Genomic DNA, 16670 nt, shown 5'->3' with positions numbered 1-16670 from the left:
TGTAAACATTAAACAAATTATACCAAGATCTGTGGGCATCATTCTCTGGGAAAAGGACATGGTTCATATTTTGCAACAAACGGGGCACTTGATGCTTATAAAGTTCCTGTAAGAGTATTTTGTCAAAAGTTAGCTTACTTAAGGTTTAATGCTGCTGCTGTAGAACAGAGCCTGCTCAATGAACCAGCCTCAAATAAAATGCTGATTAGATTTTATCACAACTTATCATTTAAGAACCAAAGGAGTCAGCATCGTCAACATCTCTCTACAGCCCTTTCAAGATGGCTGGGGCAAAATCCTTTCTCTCCATCCCCACCCCCTAGCACAGGCACACCTAAAAACGGAGAAAAGAGGAGGGTAGCCACAGGTTGCCATCTCTATTCCCAGTAGCAGGCCTGTAGGAGGCAGCCAATGAAGGATTCCCTCTCAGCATATCTCTCTCTCCCTCTCCCTTCCTCTCTGAAGTCAATAAAAATACATTTTTTAAAAAAGAGGAGGATATCCAGAGTTGCAATGACACTAGAATAAAAAGTCTTACAATCAAAGACCTAAAACTAGTATGGATCCAGGTGTTAAGTATCATTTTAAGTAGATAATGTATAGGAGAAAAAGAAGAAAAAAACCTTCATGGCAAAAATTTATTCATGGCCGTAAATCTGCACCTCATTGATTAGAAGAGATACAAAAAACAGGCCATGCCGAAACCGGTTTGGCTCAGTGGATAGAGCATCGGTCTGCCGACTGAGGGGTCCAGGGTTCGATTCCGATCAGGGGCATGTACATTGGTTGTGGGCACATCCCTGGTGGGGGGTGTGCAGGAGGCGGCTGGTCGATGTTTCTTCTGTCCCTCTCCCTTCCTCTCTGTTAAAAAAATAAATAAATAAATAAATAAAAAATAAAAATAAAATACAGGCCATGCCAGAAAATAGGAGGTTCCACTGATTTTGACAAGTGCCTCAAATGACATAACTTTGAATTCATGCTTAATTTATGTGCTCCAGCACATAACTGCAATCAGTTAGCTCACTGTTGCCATTGAGCACGGTCCCCCTCAAGTAGAACTGTACCGCCTTAACCACATGCGCAGGAATCCGTTAGGTTCATTTCTAACACTCCAATAAACATGTGATCCTTCTCAAAAGCGTCGCCGGATTAGGCCTGTTAACCTCTTTACAGCAAGTTGTCCCCGACTGTAGGCTGCACTGCACAACTGCTCAGCTGACTGCTTCACCTGTGAGATACCACATAACAGCTCCAGGCCTACACATCAGTCACAGTTTGTCAGCACACCTATACAGAATCCCGAACGGCCCCGCTGGTGTGGCTCACGGGTGAACCAGGAAGTCCAGGTTGGATTCTGATCTGGACACAGCCTGGGTTGTGGGCTCAATCCCCAGTAGAGAGCAGTGAAGGAGACAGCCAATCAATTATTATTCTCTCTCATCATTGATGTCTCTCTCTCTCTCCCTCTCCCTCCCTCTTTCTACTCTCCTTCCCTTCTTCCTCTCTGAAATCAATTAGATAGAGAGATCTATAGATGGAGATGTACATGTAGATGGAGATGTACATGGAGATGGAGAGATAGAGATAGAGATAGACCTAGAGCTAAATATAGAGATAGAAAGAGAGATGATAGAGATAGAACCCAAAACACACCAGCATCCGGTGCCTGGGGTTCCAAACAGACTAAAGTTCTCTGTGGGTCACTAACTAGGAAAGAAGGTAGCAACACTCCTCTTGGGCAAAGCATTAGAGCGAAGGATAGTGAAACAGGAAAGGCTAGGTCTTGGCTGCGTCAATAACTGTGCCAGGACCTTCCAGATACTGAATGGGTGGTGTGCCGCTCCTCCGGAGAAGAATACAAATTACTTCCTCTTCATAATACACCATTCTGCTCATTAGCAAACACCACAAAAAAAAAAAAAGTCAAGAAATGTTATGTGTCAGCCAGTACACGTTGGGAGATTGATGCATTCCTCGCTCATTTGCAGCAGGGACAGGACATTTGCTGGGTGTCTCCGAACCCCACCCTCTCCCTTCACCATCTACCACAGACGGGACGGAGGCTTGAAGAACACATGTGGAATTTAGGGAGCACAGACCATCCCACTTCCTCCTCTCTGGAATCCATAAAGACACAGAGTTCTATTTCTGCCTTTTCCCTCCACTTATGCCCAGAGCATCTGTCTAAATTCTAAGCAAGGTTTCAAAGGGCCCCGTTCCCCCTTTTCGCATTGCTTGGACACCCATCTCATCCTGACACCACTCTTCTTTAAAGGGCAGCTCCCCGAGGAAGGAGCGAGTCTTCCTTAGAACGCGGGTCCCCCCGTCGCCCCATTCCATTCCCTCTCCCTCCAGGGGCTCACGTTCTCCTCGCCGCTCAAGCCGAGAAAGAAGCGAGCAAGATGCCCCTTTCTCCTCCCGCCCCAGAACCCCGGGGAGGCCTTTTGTAAACCAAACTCGAGCTCAGCGGGGCGGCCCTTGCTGGGGGGGGGGGGGGGGGGGGGCCGCCTGTGCGGACCCCCATTCCTGCAGGCGGAGAGCAAAGCCCAGGCCCGGAGGACCCGCGACGCCACATACCTGCCTGGCGCGGCCGGGGAAGGAGCGGCAGAAGGCGGGCCCTGGCCCCGCTCGCCCCGCAGACTCACTCGCTACGCCCACTTGCGGGAGTGCAGCGCCCACAGCCGCCGCCGCTCAGTCAAACACACTCACACACACAACACACACAACACAGAGACACACACACAAACACACAACACACACAACCCCGGAGGCTCCTCCCTCTCCTCGTGCTCCTGACGTAAGACCCCCTCCAACCAATGGGAGGCGCAGGGGGCGGAGCGAGACCCGCCCCAGGCGGCGGGCGACCCCCGGAGTCCTCCCGCCGGTGTGAACGGGGCCGTGCAGTTGCTGGGCCAATCGGCAGTGTGGGCGGGGCGTGCGCGGCCGGGAGACGGAGGAGAGCGCGGGCGTCCAATCAGCGCGTGGAGTCCCCGGAGCGACGGGCCCCGCGGCCTGTGGGCGTCCGAGCTCGGCGTGCTGGGGGCGTGCCCGCCTGGCCCAATCGGCGCGGGCCCGAGGTGCGGAGCGAGCGCCTCAAATGCTCGGGTTTCTCAGCTGATTGTCTCCAGCCGAGAGTTGTTTTTTGCAGCTACCGAGCGAATCCGCAGCAGGAGGAGCCGCGACCCCCGGGGGCGGGGGGGCGGGGGCGGGCGGGGAGAGGAGGCGGGGTCTGGGGAGCCGCGGCTGCCGTGCGCGGGGCTCCGGGTCCTCCGGGTCCTGTCACGGCGCTGCCTGGGGTTGGAGGTTAGGGTGGGTGGTGGGTGGGGGGGGGGGTGAGGCACCCTATCCTTCTCCCCCCTCGACGGCAGCCAGCCCCGAGCCCTGCCCCTTCCTTCCCGCGCGCCCTCGCCCTCCTTCCATAGCCCCCTCATGAGGGTGCCCGTGCCGGGTCCCGTGGCCGCCGCCGCCGCCGCCGCCGCTCCGGTGGCCGGCCGCGAGCCCCCGACGCCGGGCCCGGGCGGCGGAGGGGAGGGCGCCGTCGCGGCCGCCGCGGGCGCCGCGGTGCCGGGCTCGGTGCAGCTGGCGCTGAGCGTCCTGCACGCCCTGCTCTACGCCGCGCTCTTCGCCTTCGCCTACCTGCAGCTGTGGCGGCTGCTGCTGTACCGCGAGCGGCGGCTGAGCTACCAGAGCCTCTGCCTCTTCCTCTGCCTCCTGTGGGCAGCGCTCAGGACCACCCTCTTCTCCGCCGCCTTCTCGCTCAGCGGCTCCCTGCCTCTGCTCCGGCCGCCCGCCCGCCTGCACTTCCTCCCGCACTGGCTGCTCTACTGCTTCCCCTCCTGCCTCCAGTTCTCCACGCTCTGTCTGCTCAACCTCTACCTGGCGGAGGTAAGGCGAGCGCGCCCCCACCCCTCCCCCGCGGGCGCCTCGGACTGGGGGCGGGAGGGGGGTGGGAGGGGGGTAGGCGATGAGATGCAGACCCCAGACCAGTCTGGGGAAACTGAGGCACGACTGGAGTGCTCGCCCTAAACTTGAGCAGCTGATTGATTGACTCGGTTGCTGAGGGGCTGGGGGTGCAGGGAGGGAGGGAGGGGGTACGAGTGTGTGTTCTCCCAACTTAAGGCTGCATGCAGGACGACCCCTTTGTTCGGGGTTCCAGCCCTCGGAGGTAAGGGGTGGGTGGCATCGCCAGAAGGAGCAGCCCCCCCTCGGTCGCTCCTCCGCCGAAGAAGCCGGAGCCGGGACTGTGCTGAGAAAGGTTGGATGCTGAGGTAGCAGCAGCTCTGCCGGAGCTGGACTGCCGCCAGCCATTACGTCACCAGGCAGAGAGCTGTGCCTCTGCTATTGTTGCTGCGTTTCTTTTATTAGAAGCTTATATTCCCTCCCGCATCGCCTTTCCTGTGGCTCCAGAAGCCTCGCACAGGATTCCGTTCGATAGTTCCCCCGCAGGGTGCATAATCAATAGCCAATGCCTGGGGTCAATAGGAAGACCTCCAGAAAGCCCTTCATCATATTTGCCCAGTTGCTTCATGGCTCTGGCTATTTTTCCTACCTCTTGCAGCCTAGTCTCTCTCTCTCTCTCTCTCTCTTTTTTTTTCTTTTGAAGCTAATTAAGAGAGAAGACTAGCTGATCCTGTGCCTATTGCAGAAACAAACCACCAAACTGTTTTTTGCAATAACTTGTTTAATAGCTGGAAGCTAATCACACCCCCTTTCTCTTTTATGGGGAATTACTGGTTGGATTGCATTGTTCTGGGGAGCTTAGCTATTTGACCCATTTCAAACAGGTTTGGGAGTGTAAGGTTGTCAATCATGTGTGTCAGTTAGTGGTATTTAAGCCACAGAATTTTGAGAATTGTCCAAAAAGCCCCCCTCCCTATCCTGCAAAAAAATAGCTTGAGGAGGGGGGGAAGCAAGGTGACATCATATACGTAATACTGACTAATATAGAACAATATTGGTCTATGCAGCTAATCCTCACAAAGGCTTTGGGGGTGATGAGAATTATCATAGTTATCAGCAAAAGTAAAAACATTTGATGCAGAATCAGTGATTATATTTCCTGCATACATAAACCAACTCTTTCCTCCCATAGTAGATAGGACGTAGAATGCATAATTTTTAAATTCAGTCCTAACTTCAGCTTTTTAGCACGCTAAAAGCAATAGTTGAAAATAAGTAACAAAACATTAACTTTCATTCTTTTCCTTCTCCCCACCCCCTCTTTTGTAAGTCCAAGCAATACAATGTCTAACAACCAACAGTAAAAAGCATAAATAAAAAGCATGGGTAATCATAAATCAAATCATGCCATAGTCATGTCACTTATTTGATGAGGTTCTGATCTTCTAGTTGTTATTTGAACTTTAATTATCTCTGTCCTTTGTAGTTAAACTGATACGTTGTATTCTTCCTGACACCATTTCTGATACAATACCAGTGACCTTTCTTCACTGAAGCTTTAATCCAGCTTTAGATATAATCTACCTGTATGTGATTAGCAATCCTTATGCCCCTGAGTATCAGATAAATTATTTTCCCCTATACATGTTGACATATATAATTATATTAATGATCCACTACAAAACAGTTGGTAGGCATTTCATAGAGGAACTAAACACTTTTCTTTTCTTTTTCTTTTTTTTTTTTTTACTTTTTTCTTGTGGCATCACATATATCGTAAAGTGCTCAAATCTTAAATGTATAGCTAGGTCTAGCCTTGCCTGGGTAGCTCAGTTGGTTAGAGTGTTGTCCTAATAACCTAAGGTTTCAGGTTCAATCCCAGGTAGGGCAATATAAGAATCAACCAATGGATGCATAAATAAGTGGAACAACAAATGGATGTTTGTCTCTCCCTCCTTCTAAAATCGATTTTTTAAAAATGTTAAGCCCTAGCTGGTTTGGCTTAGTGGACAAAGTGTTGGGCCCACAGACTGAAGGGTCACAGATTTGATTTCAGTCAAGGGCTTGAACTTCAGTTGTAGGCTCCATCCCTGGTCCCCAGGTGTGGGAGGCAACCGATTGCTGTGCTCTCTTACATCTATTGCTGTGTCTCTCTTGCATTGATGTTTCTCCCCCTTCCCTTCTACTCTTTCTAAAAACAAACAAAATCAATGGAAAAATACCCTTGGATGAGGATTGACAAAACACACACATACACAAAACAAACAAATGTACTCTCAAAATGAAATTTGAGAATAAAAAAAAATTTTAGCGTGCAGAGCTAGGTGAAATTTTACATATGGACACACTCACGTTACCACCACCAGATTAAAATATACAGTATGTCCAGTGCCCCAGAGGTTCCCTTGTGCTCTCTCCCGGTCATACCTTTCACCCTGACGTAAACACAAAGTGGCTAAACACTATAATTTAAAGTTCAAAATTCTAAAAGCATGCTTCTACACACAATGAACTATACAATAATTAGCTTGAGTTTTTAAAATTTTTTTCCCCCTGATATTCCCAGCTAGTGAGGAAGAACTTAAATGTCTAAAAGTCTTCCTGTTTAATGAATCTTGTTTGTGTGGTGTACTTTTTAAAAAGCAATAAAACTCTATTAACCTAGAAATATAATTTGGAAAGTTATATACAATTATATTTGGAAATATAATTTGGAATGAAGCTGGACTAAAGCTTTTTCCTTTTGTAGTGTCTCTTTAGAGTGGAGGTTGTTTGTGCTTGTCTTTTTATAATAAAACTAGGGGTCCAGTGCATGAAATTTGTGCACGGAGGGGTGTCCCTCAGCCCAGCCTGCACCCTCTCCAATCCAGGACCTCTCAGGGATGTCTGACTGCAGCCTCTCAAAATCCGGGACCACTGGCTCCTAACCACTTGCCTACCTACCTGCCTGCCTGTGATTGCCCCTAACCCCCTCTGCCTGCCAGCCTGATGGACCTAACGGCTCCCCTGCCAGCCTGATCACCCCCTAACTGAGCCTCTGGCCGCTGGGCAGCCACCATTGGTGGCTTCCCTGAGTCTTGAGCTGCTGCAGCTTTGTCCAGAAGGGCGTCCGGAAGGTCTCCCAGTCTAATTAGCATATTACCCTTTTATTAGTATAGATTAACAATTTTATAGCACATTACTGTACTTACATAAAAGAACACATTTTCAACTTGTTAAAAAGGTATCTTAACCAGAAATAATTTTCCTATTCATTAGAAAAAAAATCAAGGAAGCATCTGTACTGAAAAGAATATTTGAATTCAAATTTTTGTATCAATTTCAAGGAACTGAAAGTACTCTTCCCATTGATTTTTCTGAATTAATGAAGCTTTCCCAGTGAGTTCTCCATATTCTGAGTGAACAGAGTAGTAGAGAAGGTCTGTGTGGTGACAAATACAAAACAACTAATATTTTATTTTCTTTGTAATATATTTTAAAATTTATTTCAGAGAGGAAAAGAGAGGGAGAAAGACATAGAAATATTGATGATGAGAGAATCATTGCTCGCCTGCCTTCTGCACACCCCCTATTTGGGATCAAGCCCTCCACCCAGGCCTGTGCCCTGACCAGGAATCGAACCATGACCTCCTGGTTCATAGGTCAATGTTCAATCACTGAGCCATGTAGGCCAGACATATTTGCTTTTTTTGTTTTGTTTGTTTTAACTAAAGGACCTATAGCTTTTTTGAATAGGTGTGCTTCTTGATTATCAAATCACTGTCTTCCCTTCTGTCATATTAAATAGCATTTTTACTTTACTGTTGATCTCTTTAAATCATTTGTTGTATCCACTTCTCACTAATTAAAAACATTCTAACTTTAAGGGTTTAGTTATAAAGAATGACTGGGCAGTGTAAAAATGAAGTTAGTGAAACAATTGTTACAACTTAGAACATATATTGGTGGTTCTTCTGGAACCCAATGCATTTTCAAAAAGTTAAGACTGCCCGAACCACACTTTGTTTTGTTGACTACACTTGAATAGAATTGAGAAAAAAAGTAGCACTTCCTGAAATAATTAGACTTTTCAACTCATTATACTTAACCTCCAGAAGACAGATAGTTGGAAAACAAAACCTGTACACTAATCTGAAAACACCTGTTAAAATTTTTCTGGCATGATCCATAGATCATTTACCAGGTGTACCAGCTAATAATGCAGATTTTGTAATCAAAGAAAACACGATAATTTCAAGAGAAATAACAGAAATGCTTTATTCAAAGTAATGTCCATTGCTAGCTACACATTTCCCCCATCTTTCAGGTAATTTGTGGATACCGTCCCAATAGAACTTTTTTTGTTTTGAGGCAAACCATTCAGAGATCCAATTTTCCACTTCTTTGTACATTTGAAGTGTTGCTCAGAAAGTGCGTGTTCAATTGATCAGAACAAATGGTAATCTGAAGGAGCAAGGTCTGGTGAATACAGTGGGTGCTTAATACTTCCCAGGCAAGATCTTTTAACGTGTCTTTAACTGGTTTTGAAGTGTGTGATGGTGCATTATCACGAAGCAAAATTATTTTGCAGTGTCTTCTGACACATTCAGGTCATTTCACGATCAAAGCCTGGTTCAAATTGATTATTTGTTGTCGGTAGCGATCAGTATTAACGGTTTCACCTGGTTTTAGAAGTTCATAATACACCACACCATCCTGATCCCACCAAACGCAGAGCATTGTCCTCTTTCTGAAGCAATTTGGCCTTGCAGTCGATATTGATGGTTGACGTGGATCAACCCATGATTTTGTACATTGGGGATTCTCAAAATAAATCCACTTTTCATAACCAGTCATAATTCGATGCAAAAAAGACTTTTGTGCCATTGAAACAACATTTTACTGATGACTTTTCGGTTTTCATTTGTCTTTCATTCAGTTGATGTGGCAGCCATTCTCCTTCCTTTAAAATCCTTCCCATTTCTTGTAAAGGATCAGCAATTGTTTGCTGTTTAATCTTTCTGCATGTTGTTTTTGAGTTTGATATGCATCTTCATCCAATAATGCTTGTAATTGTTGGTCTTCAGACTTTTTCAGTTGACCTAGACATTCTTTTTCTTTCACATCAAAATCATCACTTTTAAAGCGTTTAAACCAGCATTCACAGGTATCTTGAGATGAAACATGTTCACCATAAGCTTTCCAAAGTATACAATAACATTTTCTTCAAAATAATGAATTAAAACTTCCCACAAATGCTCTTTTTTTGGCATCGAAGTCGACATTTTTAAGCGTAAAAAATATCTATGATGATAACACCTTCAGCACATTTGACATGTATAGTTTTGAAGCTTGCTGTCAATACAACAAAATAGCATACATATCAAATCGCATATATATCAACATATATGTTAACTCCATCTATTGAAAAAGGTCCGCATTATTAACCAGTACACCTGGTACCTTACTAGTAAAAGGTTCGCACTTGTGTATTTTTAGCACAGAGGATGTTAGTCTCTAAAACAGATTACAGTGTCCCCCTCTTATCTGCAGGGATACATTCCAAGACCCCCAAGTGGATGAAACCATGGATAGTACCAAACCCTATATGTACTATGTTTTTTTCTGGTACATACATGCCTTTCACTTAAAAGAAGCACTTTACAGTCTCTCTTTGGCACATCCAAATTGCCAGCATCACTACACTTAGTCTTTGTGGCCTTTATTAGTGAAATAAGAGTTACTTGAACACAGGCACCACATTGATGCCACCTTGATCTGATAACCAAGATGGCTATTCAGTGACTAATGAGCAGGTAGCATGGATACACTGAAGCAGAGATTTAAAAAAATAATAATAACTTGCTGTGATTTTTAAAAAAATATATTTTATTGAGTTTTTACGAAGAGGAAGAGAGAGGGATAGAAAGCTAGAAGCATCGATGAGAGAGAAACATCAATCAGCTGCCTCTTGCACACCCCCTACTGGGGATATGCCCGCAACCAAGGTACATGCCCTTGGCCGGAATCGAACCTGGGACCCTTCAGTCTACCAGCCGATGCTCCACACTGAGCCAAACTGGTTTTGGCTGTACTGTAAGAATTTTTAAAACATGCGACACCTGACTATTTGGTCAGGGGCACTGACCTTTTTTCCCCTTTGATTGTCAAATAAAAAAACGACAGCATACAACACAATAGCCATCCTGTATGAATGAATCAAAATTATACCTTTTTTTTTTTTGTCAGATTAGCAAAAAAAAAAAAAAAAAAATAGAATCTATTTTTTTGGTGTGCCGCAAACTTGAATATTTTGTGTGCCATGAGATGAAAAAGGTTGAAATTTGCTACACTAGACAAAGAGATAATTCACATCCTAGGCAAAATAGAGCAGGACAGCATGAGCTTTCAACACATGCCAATATAAAACGTTTAAATTGTTTATTTCTGGAATTTTCCATTTAATATATTCCAACCACAGCTGACCACAGATAAATGAAACTACAGATAAGGGGGACTACTGTATCTGATAAAAATGGATGCTATCTGCCATTGGAACAAGAGGATTTAAAAGTTCATAGTATATGCTATCTCCGGAGTATTGTGATGAATGCCAAAATCAATGAGTTCATCTTTAAGATCCATATTGACATTTTTTCTTGCAGTTTTGTAGCATGAACACAGATGGTAAATCAGAATAGAACACAATGATTTCATCACAACACCAAAACAGCTAGGAAAATTAAATTGAACTTTTAACTTTTACACTTATGGGTGCTATCATAGTCCCTGACAATAGATGTAGTCTTCCAAATACTGGTGGTATGTCAAATAACATGCAGCTTAACTTATCAGTGCTTTGGTTTTGTGGAAATGTCCCATGATTTCTCAAAGTGTTTTTCAACAACTAAAATGAAAAACCCAGATCCTTTCGGAGTTCATAAGCGTGATGATTGGGTGTTCACGCGGCTGTGTGAGATGTGCCGCCCATTAACCTTGTTACGCAAAAAAAAAAAGGAAAAAAAAAATGAAAAACCCTTTAAGGATAAGTTATTTTATCATATTTTTACCTCATGGCAACTCGACCAATGGGATATATATTATTGAGAGACAATCTTGAAAAGGCTAAAATCTATAAAGTATTTAGCCACCTAGAATTTGGGGATTAACTCAATTTTGATGAACATTTGAGGAAAATTATTTGTGTACTTTCTAGGATCTTTGTATTTTTTGCCTAAAAGATTGCCCATAGTACAAATGCAAAGATTCTCTTAGATTCTCTTAGTTTAATTAAATTTAATTTTTATTATTGTAGATAAATACTAATGACAACACTTTATATAACAGAATTGTGCTTTGCAAAATTATTTTTATGTCATGGCAAATGGCCCATAGTAATTAGGGCTTTCCTAATTTGGTTTCAGCAAATTCTGTTAAATAGAGAAGCCTGTAAAACAAATACGTCTTGCATCGTGAGTCGGTTACTATTTACTGAAATAGTGGTTTAGTTCAATGTTGGATTTTATCCAATATTTCGATTATAAGCTGTTTTTGTCTTACTCTCCTAAACTGCTTCACCTGTTAACTTGATTCTATTTTTAAGATCATCTGTGAGGCAAGAGTTTGAGAAACAATTCTGTGGCAGAAGACATGAGTACAATGTTTTACATTTTATGTAATTTAATATTTTCAAAAGCACTTATGACACTTGTCTTTACAGTGCCATGATATAGGTAGAAATAAATGGGGTGTAACTTGTCCTAGGTTATATGGCTAGTATGTATCAGGTATGAGACTACTGTGTAGCCAGGGCCTATAAAGTCTTATCAAGTGATCTCTTTCAATGAATTTTCCTGGATACCATCAATTATTTATTATTTAGTGCTTCCCTATTTAACTTGCTTTCCCATTTTCTACCACGTCAAGCATTTTTCACTCTCTAGAAACCTTTTCTTCCCCCTTCATACTCCACATATAGCCCTCATATCGTAGTTAATAAAAGTAGAAATCAGAGTCGTCACATTGAACAAAGACCCAGAGAAATGCTTTAAAATGCTAAAGAAAGTATTTAGTTTTTTTCAATGAATGATTGAACTGATAAGTAAGAAAATTCCTCAGTGAAAAGAAGTGAATGTAGAATGATAAAGCTACACACAGATATTATTAGCTGTTTAGCTGCTTCCTGCAAGCCTAAAGCCTGGATTTCAATTTTATGTGTTGGTAGTATGGGGAAGTGACATTGGAGGCAATACCTTGTAGTTAGTTCTAATCAGAGACAATCCCTCCAGCTTAATGCCAGAAAAATCAAAATATACATCTTCAGTGGATTAGGGGGAAAATAAGCAGGCCCTCAGAGGTTGGTGATGGGGTTTGCCCCTATCTCTGCCTTGGCTCTGAGTGAAGGAGATACAAATTGGGACAATAAAAATCTTCCCTGAAAATTCATAAAGCTTATTCTGGCACAAATTTGAAGCCTGAATTCACACCACTTCTGTGACATTAGAAAGGGGTATGGGGAGGAAGCACTTTAAAAATGTGGTTTATTACTTTGGTTCAATAGCAACCTGGAAAGAGCAAATGCAAGTTGTCTTTTGGGGAGTATACATAAAACCCAGAGTCCTAACAGATAAAATTCCAAGAAACAGCTCAAAATGAAAAATTATACTGAGGAATCTTATGTTACAAAGATTAAAGATGTTAGAATTAACAAATGCATAGTATTAGTTACTCATGTGAATTAAGAAATTAAACAATATTGATATATGATCAAGAAATAATCAAAACCAACTAAGCACATTTGGAAATAAATCATTTTTTAAGATGAAAAACATAAAGTTAGAAATTGAAATGGATGGTTAAACAACAGATTAAATAGTTTAGAAAAATAATGAACTAGAAGACTGAAGGGGGAAAAAATCACACAATACAGCCCAGAAAATAAAAGATGGAAAATAATTATTCTAACTGGAATTTCAGAGGAATTATTCAAAAGATTAATGACTTAAATATTGCCCAAATTTATAAACGCCAAGTTTCACATTCAGAAAGCCCAAAAAAATTCAAGTCAGGCTCAATGAAAATGAACACATTAGAGTAAAACCTCAAAATACCAAAGACAGATTATTTTTAAAACAACCGAATGGAGACAATATTACCAACAAAGTTATTTGAGACTTTAATGTGTTCAATAAAACATGAACAATTTCAACAGAGTATGAGAATCTCAGCAGAGATGGAAAGTATAAAACATAAATCATGGACCTGAAGAATACAAAAATTGAAGTGAAAAATTCACTTGATCAAACAAAAAAGGATCGATAAACTCAAAGACAAGTTATTGGAAATAATTCAGTCAGAAGAGCAGAAAGAAAAGAAATAAACAGAACTGAAGGAACTTATGGTATACCACAAAGAAGACCAATATCCACATTGAATTCCAGACAGATGAGAAAGAACCAAAACACTTATTCAAAGAAATAATGGCCAAAAACTTTCCAAATCCGGGTATTAAATGTACATCCAGATCCAAGAAGTCAAAGGATACAAAAAAGAGGAAACCAAAGAAATACACACCATGACACATTGTAATCAAATTGTCAAAGTCAAGGGCAATTTTGAAAGCAAAGAGAGAAGAAATGTGTTACATACAAGGCAGCCCTAGAAGACTATAATCAGATTTTTCAGCAAAAATCTTGCAGGCCAAAAAAGATCATCTTGCAGATGACCGTTTTAAGGTGCTGAAAATAAAAAGTTCCAAGAATAATATATTCTCCAAAACTATTCTTCAAAAGTGGAGAGAGACTTTCCCAAATCATTAAAAGGTAAAGAAGTTCACCACCACTAATCCTGTCTTACAGGAAATGCTAAAGAGAATTCCTGAAGTTGAAGAGCATTGGGAAAGATAAATATATAGACAAATAGTGCGTTACTTTAATTGTGGTGGGTAAATCACTTTAAAAGTTAAGAAAAGTGCAAAGTATGTTTTTAAACATATATAAGACAAATAGGTATAAATTGAGACAACATTACACAGTGTTGTCAGGGATATGTTAAAGTGTAGAGTTTTGGTATGCAATTAAATTTACTTTGTTTCCAGCTTAAAATAGATTGTTAGAACTATAAGATATTTGCATAACCTCCAAGACTTACACACAACCTATAGAAATTACACACACACACACAAATATATATATATATATATATATATATATATATATATATATATATATATGCATATCAGTACAAAAAACAAAGGAAGACAGCAAGACAGAAAAAGACCAAGAACTATAAGACTAACAGAAATAAAAATCACTCAAATGGCAATAGTAAAACCTTATCAGTAATAACTTTAAATGTAGAGTAATTAAAATACCAAATCAAATGACACAACTATATGTTGTCTACAATAAATTCACTTTAGGTTTAAGGTTACACATAGACTTAAAGTGAATGGGTGAAAATAAGATATTTCATGCCAGTACTAACCAAAAGAGAGCAGAGATGGTTATACTTTAGTCTATACAAAATAGACTTTAAGTCAATAACTGTCATAAGAGGCAAAGACGAACATGATAAAATAATAAAAGGGTCAGTCCACCAGCAATCTAGAACAATTTATAAATATGCAACCAACATCAGGGTATCTAATCATCAAATATTTACAGAATTGAAGGGAGAAATAAGTAATACCATAATAGGATGACACTTTAAGACCCCCACTTTCAATAATGGAGAGAACACCAAGATAGAAGATCAATAAGGAAACAGAGCACTTGAGCAAACTTATAAACCAAATAAACCTAACAGACTTATACAGAACATTCCATCCAATAGCAACACAATACTCATTCTTCTCAAGTATACTTGGATATTTCTCTAGGGAAGATCAGATGACAAAATGAATCTTAAATTCAAGACAACTGAAATCATACAAAGTATCTTGTTTGAACACAATGGAAGGAAACTAGAAATCAGTAACAAATAAAACTGGAAAATTCACAACTCAGTGGACAGTTAACAGTATACTCTTGAACAACCATTGGGTCAAAGAAGAAATCAAAAGGGAAATTAGAAAATACCTCATGACAAAAGAAAGTACAACATAAAAATTATAGGATACAGCAAAAGCAGCGCTACAAGGGAATAGTAGTGATAAATGCCCACATTAAAAATAATAAGATTGATTCAGACAAACAGCCTAACTTTTCACCCCACGGAACTAGAAAAGAACAAACAGGCCATAGTTAGCAGAAGGAAGGAGATAAAGACCAGAGCACAAATAAATGAACTAAAGAATAGAAAAACAATAGAAATCAATGAAATGAAGAGGTGTGTGTGTGTTTTTAAAGATAAAATTGACAGACTCGTAGCTAGACTAAGGGAAAAAATCAGAAATGAAGAGATACTACAATTCTATGAACAATTATATGTCAGCAAACTGGACAACTATAAGGAATGGATGAATTCCTAGAAACATTCAACCTATTGATTTTTACCTCACAACATCCATAGAAATCTTCCTGATATGAATCATAGAAATAAATATAAAAGCTAAAACTTATAGCAAAAAAAGAGGAGAAAATCTTTGTTACCTTGAAGGAGACAAAGATTTCTTAGGAAACAAAAAGCGTGAGTCAAAATTGACAAGACTTTATAAAAATTAAAAGCTTGGGTTGTTTTTTGTTTTTGTTTTTGTTGTTGTTTTTGCAAGATAGATAATATAGAGGCAAGCCACAGATTAGGAGAAAATGTTCGTTTTTCTTTAGACCAGGAGAAAATGCAGCACATATATCTGGCAAAGTACTTGAATTCAGAATATACTGGTATAAAGAACTCTTAAAATTCAATAATAAAAAAGTCTAATTGATAAAATATATTAACAGACACTTCACAAAAGAAGATACATGCATGGCCAAGAACCCCATGAAAAGATGCTCAAGATCATTAACCATCAAGAAAATGAAAATTATAACTACAATGACATGCCACCAAATATTAACTAGAAAGACTAAAATTGAAAAGACTATGCCACTGGTCAAACTGCAGCTCGCGAGCCACATGCAGCTCTCAAGCCACAGTTTGCCGCCCTGTTGACTAATGAGCTTGCCAACCACTGGACATGCCACGTATTGGCAAAGATGAAGATTAATTGAAATGTAAAGTTTTATGACCACACTAGAGGCCCGATACACGAAGATTCGTGCAAGAATGGGCCTTCCTTACCCTTGCTGCCGGCACTGCCTTCGCTCTGGCCCAGAGCCACCTTTCTGCCTTCCCACACTGCCCAGAGGCCCTGAGTGGCAGGGGCGGTGCAGAACACCTGCGTCATCGCCATGGCAACGATGCAAGTGTCCCACCCGCCTCTGGCTGTTCAGCGCCTGCATATGCTAATTAACCTGCCATTTTTTTGTTGGGTTAATTTGCATAGTCACTCCTGATTGGTGGGTGTCGCAAAGATATGGTCAATGTGCATCTTACTCTTTTATTAGTGTAGATTGAAAAATGTTGTGATAGGTTTTTTAAAAAATAAAGCATAAACTTGTTATAAAACATAGCCATTATATACCAAACTAGGGATCCAGTGCACAAATTCGTGCACCTTGAAAGGAGTTGTGGGCCACAAGGGGTGGGTCTCAGCCCATCCTCTGCTCCCTTATCTGGGCCCTCCCCCGGTGGCCCTCAGACCCAGTCTTCTGGCATCCCCACTCCCATTGCCACTGCTCCCATGCACTGACAGCGCTGGCCCCTCTTGCGCTTGCTGACGGTGCAGAGTGATTGGGGCTGGCGCC

The 16670-nt window shown here is 41.5% G+C and overlaps 2 protein-coding genes across 3 annotated transcripts in view; one reads left to right on the top strand and one right to left on the bottom strand.

Annotated features, from left to right (window-relative positions):
• TXNDC16 (thioredoxin domain containing 16) overlaps positions 1-2863 on the bottom strand; it is an 83904-nt gene extending 81041 nt beyond the window's left edge. The window contains exon 1 of the mRNA XM_084877660.1: positions 2581-2863. The gene's annotated coding sequence lies outside the window, so the exon portion shown is untranslated. The remainder of the gene's footprint in view (positions 1-2580) is intronic.
• A 481-nt stretch (positions 2864-3344) lies between these two features.
• Positions 3345-16670, top strand: part of GPR137C (G protein-coupled receptor 137C) — a 54853-nt gene continuing 41527 nt past the window's right edge. For both annotated transcript variants that reach the window (XM_084877774.1, XM_084877773.1), the window contains exon 1: positions 3345-3888. In XM_084877774.1, coding sequence (XP_084733900.1) covers positions 3433-3888 — 456 coding nt within the window. In that variant the 5' untranslated portion in view covers positions 3345-3432. The remainder of the gene's footprint in view (positions 3889-16670) is intronic.

Source organism: Pipistrellus hanaki (genome assembly GCF_964339955.1).
Source record: "Pipistrellus hanaki genome assembly, chromosome: 1".
Lineage (NCBI taxonomy): Eukaryota > Metazoa > Chordata > Mammalia > Chiroptera > Vespertilionidae > Pipistrellus > Pipistrellus hanaki.
This window is presented reverse-complemented; position numbering and strand designations above follow the sequence as displayed.